We start from the raw sequence: 12,594 nt of genomic DNA, 5'->3' as shown, positions 1-12,594 counted from the left end.
TAATGATTGTTTAAATTAATGCGAAAATTGCAAGTGTCGATCTAGTTGACTTACCCCAAGTTTGCGACTGCGCATCCGTACATAGCCCTGCTTGACAATGTCATTGAAGTTTGAAGCCATTTCTTGAGATTATCCAGTTGTTTCCCTCTTCCCTCTATTGAATATGCTGGATTTTCAAGTTTTCCTTGAGTCTCAGTCCTCTGTGATCTAAAGCTACGTACTTCTACTTCTCCACTCTTGCTCCTCCTCTCAACTTTTGTTTTGTTGCTATTCAAATTTTGAAATCACAGTTGTCATCTTTGTCCTGTTCTATTTTCTTTCACTCTCCACAAACAAGAATCTCTCGAGCTCCCTTATTGTTCCTACTAACAGCTTGTGACAGAGAAAGACAGTGAGATACAGAGAAACACAGCGTGAGAAAGACAGAGCAAAAGCAAGAGAGGGAGACAGAGATATAGAGAGAGAAACTAAGAGAAAGAGTGAGAGGGAGAGAGAGAGGGAGAGAGCGATATGGCTACATATTGATGGGCATTATTTATTGAAGACAGGAGCAGAACATTACCATTCATTATTCATATAGTGGGTAGTATTAGGATGGTGTGTGTTTGCATGCATGTGTGCATGCATGGTTCATAGTACAGTTAAATTGTGTTCATAGAACTGATTTTTAGGATGGTGTGTTTGTGCATGCAGGTGTGCATGTATGGTTCATAGTGCAGTCAAATTGTGTTCATAGAATAGATTTTTTTTAATGAATTTATAAATTTATAAATTCAGATTGTGTGTCATCTGGATTTTATTACAGTTTTTGCGGTCACCAAAGGCGAAGTGGTAACGGGTGAATCACAGTCGAGGAGGTTAGTGTAAATTGCAAGCTCTCTCTATGCTCATGTTGGTTTTCTCTGCAGAAACTTTCCAAAAACATTCAAGATTGATTAGTGGTCGACTGATTTCTTTCCTGCAATAATTGGTCGAATTTTGTAAATGCTTTGCGATTTCATTTTGTCACCTCACAATTCAGAGGTGCAGCCTTACTGTCTAGAGTTTGCATGTTGTCCCGGTGCCATCGTGGGTATCCTCCGGGACAGCTGCCCTACGTCATATATATCCATCCATCCATTTTCCGAACCGCTTAGTCCCCACGGGGGTCGCGGGTGTGCTGGAGCCTATCCCAGCCGTCATCGGGCAGTAGGCGGGGGACACCCCGAACCGGTTGCCAGCCAATCGCAGGGCACACAGAGACAAACAACCATTCGCACGCGCACTCACACCTAGGGACAATTTGGAGTCCTCAATCGGCCTACCAAGCATGTTTTTGGGATGTGGGAGGAAACCGGAGTGCCCGGAGAAAACCCACGCGGGCCCGGGGAGAACATGCAAACTCCACACAGTGAGGGCCGGAGATGGAATCGAACCCGCACCCTCCTAACTGTGAGGCGGACGTGCTACCCAGTGCCCCACCGAGCCGCCTATATATATATATATATAGTATATATATATATATATATGACGCAGATCAGGGACGTGCGGTCAGAGGAGGCAAAGGAGGCCACGCCTCCCCTGCCATCATAAAAAGGGGAGAAACAAATTAAATTGTTTTTATTATAAAGTAATTTTCCTTTTAATTTCAATTCTTATGTATCATTTTGAACCAAAATAGCTGAATTTTTATAGTTATTTTAAAACCGAAGACGATTCGCTCGGATGAGCCAACTCTTCCTGCCTAGCCTCCTCTGAGGATTGCGTAATCACACGGCTGCCTATGTTGACAGGCTATGCAGTTAGACTGAACTGCTCTCTGTCTTTATGTCGCTGTTTAAGTGTTCAAACACTGTGGCTATATTAACTAATTTCCGTAGTTAAGCTGATGTATATAATATCTAGTGCTTTTTGTCATCTGTCTGTAACGTCGTGTTTCTTTAGATGAACAAAACGGCTTTGAAAAGAGACCTTACGGAGGCTATGAAAAAAAGGTTCTCCAGCCTTATGGCTGGGGTGCTAGTGATCCCGGGATGCTTCATGCGCCTACCTGTAGAATAAGAGATCTCCAGTTCAAATTTACAGTGAACAACTGAGGAGCAGTCGTCCATTTAATTCGTTTTACATTCGTTCCCCCCCATTTTTACATTTCGTTTTACAATGGAAGATTACATATCCAAACGATTTTGAACTATGGGTTTTCGATCGAACGCAGGAGGTCATCAGTAAAGGAAGACCAACTGTCTTTTCAAACGGTTTTTGATTCCATGTGCTTTATTGAGTGTTTTTATGTGTGAAGACTGCTGATATGAGATTTTAATTAAAATAATTCAAATTAAGCAAGGGCGATAATTAGAGGTATCATTGTTTTTTATTTATGTCATCGCTAACACACACTGGGCGATTATTAGAATATGGGCAATAATTAGAATACATACGGTACATATATATATATATTCAAGATTCAAGATTCAAGAGTTTTTATTCGCCATGTTTGAGCGTGCCAAACAAGGAATTTGACTTCGGTAAAACACACCCTCTGTTCAACATATAGGTGACTAACAACACTCAGGACATGTGAATAATGGCAAAAACAGTGTAGACAAATTCAAAAGGTGTGAAGAGCAGGATGTTATTGCACAGTAATGCCTCTGAGACTCTATGAGTGGTGTGAGTTCATCAGAGCAACAGCCTGGGGGAAGAAGCTGTCTCGGTGTCTGCTGGTTTTGGCGTACCAAGCTCTATAACGCCGTCCGGAGGGGAGTAGTTCAAACAGACTGCAGCCTGGGTGAGAAGGGTCTGTAGAGATGTTCCTTGCACGTTTCCTGGTCCTGGACAGGTACAAGTCTTGGATAGATGGGAGGTTGATTCCAATGATCTTTTCTGCAGTCCTGATTGTCCGTTGCAGTCTGTGCTTGTCTTGTTTGGAGGCTGATCCAAACCAGACAGTGATGGAGGTGCAGAGGACAGACTGGATGATGGCAGTGTAGAAGGTCTTCAGAAGCTCTCGCGGCAGGTTGAACTTCTTGAGCTGTCTCAGGAAGTACAGCCTCTGCTGGGCCTTCTTCCAGACAGAGTCTATGTGGCCGGTCCATTTCAGGTCCCGAGAGATTGTGGTTCCCAGGAACTTGAAGGTGTCTGTGGAGAGAATAGTATTACTGCGTATATATATATATATACCGTTTTTTTCCATGTATAATGCGCAAAATTTAACTAATTTATTGTCCTAAAATCCGGGGTGCGCATTATACATGGGTACAATTTAAAAAAAATGTATTTATTTTTTTTATTTTTTTTGAAGAAAATCATGGTACAACAATTTTTGAAGAAAATCTTGTCACGGATGGAGTGTGGAAAGGAAGAGGGCGACCAAGTGCAGCTTGAACCAGGGTTCATTGGAGGAACTCAAAACACAGACTTGGTAAACTAACATAACTCTCTAACAAAACCAACAACAGGACTGACCGACAAAGACGTGGAACAAAAAGACAGGGGGACATTACCAAAGACAGGAACAGAAACCTGTGTTATTGTCAAATATTGTTTGTTTTTTAATCTCCATCGCGGACTGGACGTCATACGGAGGCAGTATCACTGCGCATGCGTACTATGGATCCGATGCGAATAGTCCTCTTCTCTTCTTGACTGACAATGAATGTGATAGTTTAATACATACAATCAGCAAATAACAAAATACGTATTACAGGTAATATTTTATTTCACAACACTTTGCCTTGTTCCTTTCGTCTCTGCTGTTCACTTCAAACACGCTCCATACGAACGCAATGCTCTCGTATCAGACGCTTGCTCGATCACCTGCTCGTTTGCTGTCACAATGTACCCTACACAAATCCGAAACATTTGTTGCGGCTCCGAGTCACGACGAGGGGCAAGTTTTGGTTTCCAAGGGTGTTTTTATTCCTCTTCAACTTCTCTCCCATACAGAGCCGCCTTTTTCACATGTCCGCACGTCACTTTCCTCTCTTTTCATTTTAACCTAACTGATCGCGGTGGTGCCTTTATGGGCAGTCGGAGAAATCAACGCAAACCAAAAAAATACATCCAGCCTAGTTAAGACCATACCAAAGACTATAAAAATGGGACCCATTGCCTCCCTGCTTGGCACTCAGCATTAAGGGTTGGAATTGGGGGTTAGATCACCAAATGATTCCCGAGCGCGGCGCCGCTGCTGCTCACTGCTCCCCTCTCCCCCAGGCGATGGATCAAAATCACACGGGGATGGGTCAAATGCAGAGGACAAATTTCACCACACCCAGATGCGTGTGTGACGATCATTGGGACTTAAAAAAAAAAAAAGAAAAAAAAAGTCAAAATTTGGGTGCGTATTATACATGGGTACAGGCTTTTTTCCAGCATTGACATGCCATTTTTAGGGTGCGTATTATACATGGGGGCGCATTATACATGGAAAAAAATGGTATATATATACACAGGACTGTCTCAGAAAACTAGAATATTGTGATGAAGTTCTTCATTTTCTGTAATGCAATTAAAAAACCAAAAATGTCATACATTCTCGATTCATTACAAATCAACTGAAATATTGCAAGCCTTTTATTATTTTAATATTGCTGATTATGGCATACAGCTTAAGAAAACTCAAATATCCTATCTCAAAATATTAGAATATCATGAATAAGTATACTAGTAGTGTATTCAACCAATCACTTGAATCGTCTAATTAACTCGAAACACCTGCAAGGGCTTCCTGAGCCTTGAAAAACACTCAGCTTGGTTCAGTAAACTAAATCACAAGTATGGGGAAGACTGCTGATCTGACTGCTGTCCAGAGGGCCATCATTGACACCCTCCATGAGACACAAAAATAAATTTCTCAAAGAGCAAGCTGTTCACAGAGTGCAGTTTTAATGCACATCCACAAAAAGTCTGTTGGAAGGGGGAAATGTGGCAGGAAACGCTGCACAACCAAGAGAGATGACCGCAGCCTTAACAGCATTGTGAAGAAGAGTCGCTTCCAGAATTTGGGGGAGCTTCAAAGGCAGTGGACTGAAGCTGGAGTCCAGGTATGAAAAGCCACTGTTCACAGACGTGTCCGGGAAATGGGCTACAATAGCCTTATTCCCATGGTCAAGCCACTTCTGAACTCAAGACAACGGAAGAAGCGTCTGACTTGGGCTATGGAAAAGAAGCACTGGACAGTTGCATCGTGGTCCAAAGTCCTCTTTTTAGACAAAAGCAAGTTTTGTATTTCATTTGGAAGTCAAGGCGCCACAGTCTGAAGAAAAGGCTGGAGAGGAGCAAATTCCAAGTTGCTTGAAATCCAGTGTGAAGTTCCCACAGTCAGCGATGGTTTGGGGACCCATGTCAGCTCCTGGTGTTGGTCCACTGTGTTTCGTCAAGTCCAGAGTAAATGCAGATTTTAGAGCACTACATGCTTCCGTCTGCTGAAAAGCTCTATGGAGATGATGATTTCATTTTCCAGCATGATCTGGCACCTGCCCACAGTGCTAAAACCACCAATAAATGGTGTACTGACCATGGCATTACTGTCCTCGATTGGCCTGCCAATTCCCCTGACCTGAACCCCATAGAGAATTTGTGGGGTATTGTGAAGAAGAAGCTGAAAGACACCAGACCCAACAATGCAAATAAGCTAAAGGCCGCTATTGAAGCATCCTGGGCATCCATAACACCTCAGCAATGCCACAGGCTGATTGCATCCATGCCACGCCGCATTGATGCAGTAATCCGTGCAAAAGGATTCCCAACCAAGTACTGAGTGCATCAATGGACATTTTCAAATGTTTGATTTTGTTTTGCTGTTTTAAATCTTTTTTTTTACTTGGTCTGAGGTCGGGGTAGGGCCACCTGATTGTTGGCATCTGTGGTGGTGGCACCTGTGGTGTTAAATTACTTGTGCGGCGCTCATTCTGCGCTCTCCCACCACAGGGAACTCGTTTGGTTTTGTCTTCAGTTCATCTTGGGTTCCAGTTATCTTTGATTTACACGTAACAACACCTTCACATCCACTCAGTCATTCGCTTTCATACACTGCATAAACAACTGATTCCTACTCATACTTACATACTTTGTCTTTCTGTTGGTATTGAATTATTATTAGTATTGTTGTTGAAATAAACCATTTTGATTGGCCTGAACCCTTTGAGTTATTCTCCCCACAGTTTGTGTTGTGGCTTGCCGTGGAGCCAGGCTTGTTACACTGTCCATATCGCCACAAATAGACAAACTCTGTAATCCCACTGATGGTTAGAATAAAGAAAACAAATCCCAGCAACTATCCTCTCACAGTGACCGTGCTGTTTTTCCCTTTATACTATATATTGTCAAATCTGCACTTATCAAACGTAAGTGACCCAACTCTCTGTTTAAAGGGTTAAAAACTCTCCTTGTTCCTTCTGGAACACTAAGGCGCTAAGAGTGGGCAACGAGAGTTTAAGTAAGTCGGGGCGGAAAAAAATTCGTCCGAGCCTAACCGCCTCTTAGATTTCAATTCGGAAAGAATTAATCTATTCTTTTTAGGACGCCAATCCCTCTAAAGTACACCGACGGCCGTGTCGAGTAACTACTTGATCGAGACACGTCAGAGTGACCGCGTCCTTTTTACAGCGGCTCTTTCCTCTAAAGGATTAGGTGCAACTTGGTAACTTTCGGAGAAATTTAGCTGTCTTTGTTAAGACCGCAGAAATTCGTTAATTTACACTAGCCAAGTAAAGTCAAGTTTATTTATATAGCCCTAAATCACAAACAAGTTTCAAAGGGCTTCACATATACAAAAAAAAAGCCAATTATTCTCAAACATCCCCTGATCTTAAACTCCCAGGAGGGCAAGGAAAAATTCAAATAACCCCTATCAGGGGAAAAATGAGAAACCTTGAGAAGGGACCACAGATGGAAGGATCCCCCTTCCAGGATGACCAGGCTGCAATGGATGCAGAGAGGGCACATAGAATACATAATATTAAAAAAATCAAAGAAAAACTGGATGTCCAATTCAAAGTGAAGAGCTGCAGGAGGTGACCTCGATTGTCCTGGCAGTGTCGCGGAGGGGGGTAATCCGCTGCAGTTCACTCATCCTGATTGGTCCACAAGAATCCAGACAGCCGCTGTCAGTTTGGGTGTCACCTTACCACCTCCCCAGCCGGGGAGGTATTGGGGGGAGGGAGCAAAAACACAAACTCCAGCCGAATCGGCCACGGGTTAATTAGAGGCCATATCATAAAAATTTGTCTTTAAACGTGTCTCAAATGTTTCTACTGAGGTAGCAGTTCTAATATCCATTGGTAGGGCATTCCAAAGCTCTGAAGCCCGAATAGAAAATGCTCTAGACTAGGGGTGTCCAAACTTTTTGCACGGAGGGCCATATTTAGTAACGTGAAGGGGCCCGGGGGCCAATATTTGTTGTCGCTTCTCTCCCGGGGGGGGGGGATGGGGGGGGTTCAAGTGGGACGTCCAACGCTGCGCGTCCCCTTCTCTTCCGGGGGGGGGGGGATGTTAGTGGGACGTCCAACGCTGCGCGTTCCCTTCTCTTCCGGGGGGGGGGGGCTAGTGGGACGTCCAACGCTGCGCGTTCCCTTATCTTTCGGGGGGGGTGTTGCTAATCGGACGTCAAGCGCAGCGCGTTCGCTTCTCTCCCGGGGGGGGGCTAGTGTGACGTCAAATCAAACACTGCGCGTTCGCTTCTCTTCCGGGGGGGGGGGGGCGCTAATCGGACGTCAAGCGCTTTGTGTGGCGGGCTCCATCTACTGTGGGAACTGAGAAGTGCTCAAGCTGTTGTGCGGGCCGTAGTTTGGACACCCCTACTCTAGACCCTGCAGACATTTTTTTGGCCCTCGGGGTCACTAAAAAACTAGCGTTTTGCGAGCGGAGGTTACGGGATGGAACGTAAGGAACAAATAAGTTGACGAGATATGAAGGCGCTAAGCCATGCAATGATTTATAGGTTAATAGAAGAACCTTGAACCTTAAATTGACCGAGAGCCAATGTAAGTTAGCTAATATTGGGGTAATGTGATCAAATTTTCTTTACCGTGAAAGCAGCCTTGCAGCAGCATTTTGTACTAACTGTAGACTTTTGATACTGGACTTAGGAAGGCCAGAGAATAATGTGTTACAGTAGTCCAGGCGCGACGTAATAAACGTATGTATAATAGTTTCCGCATCACCGGTCGAGAGAATCGGACGAATCTTAGCAATATTACGGAGGTGAAAAAACGCAATTCTAGTTATGTTCTTAATGTGCTTTTGAAAGGAGAGCATTTGGTCAAATATTACTCCGAGATTAGTTACAGTATCGCTCTGCATGATAGTACAGTTATCCATAGTTATAGTGGTTTCCTTAAATAAGTTGTGATAACGAGCTGGACCAATTATCAACATCTCAGTTTTATCTGGGTTAAGACGGAGGAATTTGAGTGACATCCAGTGCTTGATCTCCGTAAGGCACGCCTCAAAATCACAACAGTCCCGCGGATTTGTCATCGATAACGGCATATATAATTGAGTGTCATCCGTGTAACATTGAAAACTAAAGCTATATTTACGTATTATGTCCCTAAGCGGAATCATATAAATATTAAATTGAATTGGTCCGAGTACCGATCCCTGTGGGACACCACACGTAATGTTATAGAGCTCAGAGGTCGCATTGCCATGGACCACTCGGTGAGTCCTGTCTGATAGATAAGAATAGAACCAGCGTAGTGCTGACCCTGAAATACCAACACAGCTTTTAAGGCACTCTAATAAAATATCGAAGTCTACAGTGTCGAAGGCAGCACTAAGATCGAGTAATAATAATACCGATGTGTTCGAATCCATAGCTATGAGGAGATCATTAGTCACTTTAGCAAGTGCTGTCTCGGTGGAATGATTAGCTCTAAAACCAGACTGAAAAGATTCAAATCGATTATTGGCAACCATGTAATCAATAAGCTGCTGCGCTACTACTTTTTCAAGAAGTTTTGCTATGAATGGGAGATTTGAAACCGGCCTATAATTACTGAGACAGTCCGGGTCGAGATTTGGTCGCTTAAGTAGCGGTTTAATGATAGTGGTTTTAAAGGCTATTGGCACTATACCAGAGGAGACAGATTAATTATATATATTAATTATATGGTAAAGAATATGACTTTATCAATTTGACATCTAGTCCACATTATGCTCAAAGTAATGGACAGGCAGAGAGGGCTGTGCAGGTAGCAAAAGCTATTCTTAAACAGGAAGATCCTCTCCTGGCCTTGATGACATACAGAGCTACACCATCATCATCCACGGGAGTGAGTCCTGCCGAGCTGTTGATGGGTCAAAAGATCAGAACAACTCTCCCAACCTTGTCCAAGAACCTAGATCCAGGATGGACGGACAAAGACAAAATTTGATGAAGGGATGCAGCTGCTAAGCAAATGCAAGCTTATGGAGTCAGATATCTTCCGCAGCTGAGTCCAGGGGACAAGGTTATCATGAAACTGGATGATGAGAGACAATGGACAACCCCAGGTATGGTGGTACAAGCCAGTTCTACTCCAAGGTCCTACTTGGTGGAGTCTACTGATGGAGGACAGTATAAACGGGACAGACGTCATCTACAGAAAGCACCTACATTATCTTCGGGTTATGACAGGCTTCCACAACAATTCACAGCTGAAGGGACTGGTGACTTTGGGACAAATGTGAGTATGAATCCCAGCCAGGTAGAGACACCTGCCACTGGATCATCTGTTTCACCCACTCGGGAGACAGTCACCATCACTCATTCAGGAAGAGTGAGTAAACCAGCCAACAGACTGAATTTATGAGAACGTTGATGTTGTGAAAAAAAGAAAATGGGGGAAAAATGTTCAGAACTGGTTGTACGATGAGTGATTGAAAATATGTTTTGAAACAGTTGAAAGAGTTACATTTATCTGCTTTGGATGTAAACTCGACATGAGGAATAGGATTGATTTTGATTTTGATGCATGCAGTAAGTCGAGGGATTTATTTTATACAGTCTGTACTGAAACCATGTTATGACTTTAAAAGGGGGAGATGTAATGTATGGAAATGTCTATGGTACCTGAAGTACACACACAGTTAACTCTCGCGAGTATAAGGAGTGTTAAGGCGTGTTTGGACGACGAGAAGTGTGATAGTTAATGGCCGTCGGTGTATGTGAAGTTGCGTGCTGGATATATTAAAACCGTGTTCTTGCGAAACTACAGATTTATTTGTTTGATGTCAGCAAAACATCACATTCATATTCATCAGAGATCATTGATGAGAAAAAATATATATTTCGAATACCGTCATCCCAGAGCAGGGACTTCGTCTAAATTAGTAATGGCCACTTGTGACCAGTTATTGTCTGGAAGGTTTGGATAAAAAGCAAAAGAAGCCAAATTGAGATTGTGTGAACACCCAGAAAAACGGCTGTGTTTATTTCAGTAGAAAAATGCTCTAAATGGAGACAAGTAGCAGACAGAGGCGATTTCTGAATGTGGTGAAGGTAGACTTTCAAATCAGGGGAGTTTGAGCAGAAGATGTAGCATACAATAATAGATGAAAGATTTGCAGTATAGAATTAATCAAAAGGAAAAAAAAGATTTGTGGAAAAGCAGCACTCTATATCTTTATCACATAATATCCAATAGACATTACTGTGCACATAGCAGTCATATACCTTTCATGCTGTTTGAATTACTGGCATGGGTGGCCTCGTGAGAAGGGGGTGAAATAATTAATGCAGGGAGAGAAAATTAGGTTGGGAGCATGGTGCCAAGTTTTGCCACACACATACAGGTAAGACAAATAAAACACATACAGACTCTCAGAGCAATATAGCGTCATGCTTCGTCAACAGTTTTCATTATCTCTACTGTCATCATGGGATCAATCAAAATAACCTCATTCACTGTTAATAGCCTGCGTGGGTTGTATTATGTGCTTACTGTTATCTCCAGGAACACCTTATGTGCATACGTGCATCAAAATGTATATATTAAAGTACATTCTCTGTTGCTCTCTTTCTGTCTCTCTCTCTTTCTGTCTCCCTCTTTGTGTCTTGTCTCTGTCTCTCTCGCACTGTCTGTCTGTCTCTGTCTGTTTGTCTGTCTGTCTCTCACTCTCTGTCTGTCTCTGTTTGTCTCGCTCTCTCTCTGCAATTTCTCTCACAAAATACAAAACTTTGCATCAACTGCCAATCCCATAGGAAGGCAGGTTTACACTTCATAAAAGGTTCATAAAAGTCCTGTGTGGATATTGTAACAATATATTTACTCTTATTTATCTTATTATTTATTTAAATAATTAAGAATGTTTCTGAAAGTCAGTTTGAATTTAATTTTTTTACAAGTGATTAGAAATACAATAAAGTGTTTAAAAAAACAATAAAGTGTATAAAACTATAATAAGGGTTCATAAAAGTCTTGTATTGTAACAATATATGTATTTACTCTTATTTATTTTCTTATTTATTTAAATAAAGGATACTGTGTATGAAACCCAGTTTGACTTTAAAATGTTTACAAAAGTGTACCTATATTGTGTGGCGTCATCCATAGCATTGTAGTTCACGTCTTTTACCGCTAGAAAGCAGACTATGTACAGTGAATAAAGAGGCTGGCTCCCTGTGAACTCAAAGCAGCAGTCTTTATTTGTAAAAGAACCCAAAACAACACATTGCTCTTCCATGTAGGGTTTTTCCACTTTTCATGACATTTACTTTGATGCAGCAAAATGCAGGTCGCAATGGCAAAGTCGTGCTCCCACATAAACAGCTGTCAATAACTTTTCATGATAGCCATGTTTCCATGAAACGCCAAGTCTTGGTTTTCAGAGGCGATTGTATCTATAAAATGCAAACTTTTGAGATCAACCATGGCTTACGGCCATACTACCCTGAGAACGCCCGATCTCGTCCAATCTCGGAAGCTAAGCAGGGTCGGGCCTGGTTAGTACTTGGATGGGAGACCGCCTGGGAATACCAGGTGCTGTAAGCTTTTTTTTTTTTTTTTTTGCACTTCAATCGTTTAGGGAAATTTTGACAACACCCGTTACGTATGGCATTCGGAAACTGCAAGCCAAGTTCTAACTCCGACATTGAAACTATAACCCGAGTTTCAAACCTATATTGTGTGGTGTCATCCATAGCATTGTAGTTCACGTCTTTTACCGCTAGAGAGCAGACTATTAAGATTAAAGATTAAAGTCCCAATGATCGTCACACACACACCTGGGTGTGGTGAAATTTGTCCTCTGCATTTAACCCATCCCCGTGTGATTTTAATCCATCCCCTGGGGGAGAGGGGAGCAGTGAGCAGCAGCGGTGCCGCGCTCGGGAATCAGTTGGTGATCTAACCCCCCAATTCCAACCCTTAATGCTGAGTGCCAAGCAGGGAGGCAATGGGTCCCATTTTTATAGTCTTTGGTATGACCCGGCCGGGGTTTGAACCCACAACCTTCCAGTCTCAGGGCGGACACTCTACCACTAGGCCACTGAGCTGGGTATGTACAGTGAATAAAGAGGCTGGCTCCCTGTGAACTCAAAGCAGCAGTCTTTATTTGTAAAGAACCCAAAACAACACATTGCTCTTCCATGTAGGGTTTTTCCACTTTTCATGACATTTACTTTGATGC

General features: G+C 42.7%; 1 protein-coding gene and 1 non-coding gene across 3 annotated transcripts in view; one reads left to right on the top strand and one right to left on the bottom strand.

Moving 5' to 3' along the window:
* The window catches only part of dok4 (docking protein 4), a 135,116-nt gene extending 134,664 nt beyond the window's left edge, over positions 1-452 (bottom strand). The window contains exon 1 of one of the 2 annotated variants that reach the window (XM_037246688.1): positions 55-452. In XM_037246688.1, the coding sequence (XP_037102583.1) occupies positions 55-120 (66 nt within the window). In that variant the 5' untranslated portion in view covers positions 121-452. The remainder of the gene's footprint in view (positions 1-54) is intronic. The other variant, XM_037246687.1, reaches the window with a different exon arrangement.
* An 11,386-nt stretch (positions 453-11,838) lies between these two features.
* On the top strand, positions 11,839-11,957 carry LOC119121129. Its single transcript, XR_005097620.1, has one exon. It is a non-coding gene; the product is annotated as a 5S ribosomal RNA (ribosomal RNA).
* The last annotated feature ends 637 nt before the right edge of the window (positions 11,958-12,594 follow it).

The sequence above is a fragment of the Syngnathus acus genome, chromosome 3 (genome assembly GCF_901709675.1).
Source record: "Syngnathus acus chromosome 3, fSynAcu1.2, whole genome shotgun sequence".
Lineage (NCBI taxonomy): Eukaryota > Metazoa > Chordata > Actinopteri > Syngnathiformes > Syngnathidae > Syngnathus > Syngnathus acus.
This window is presented reverse-complemented; position numbering and strand designations above follow the sequence as displayed.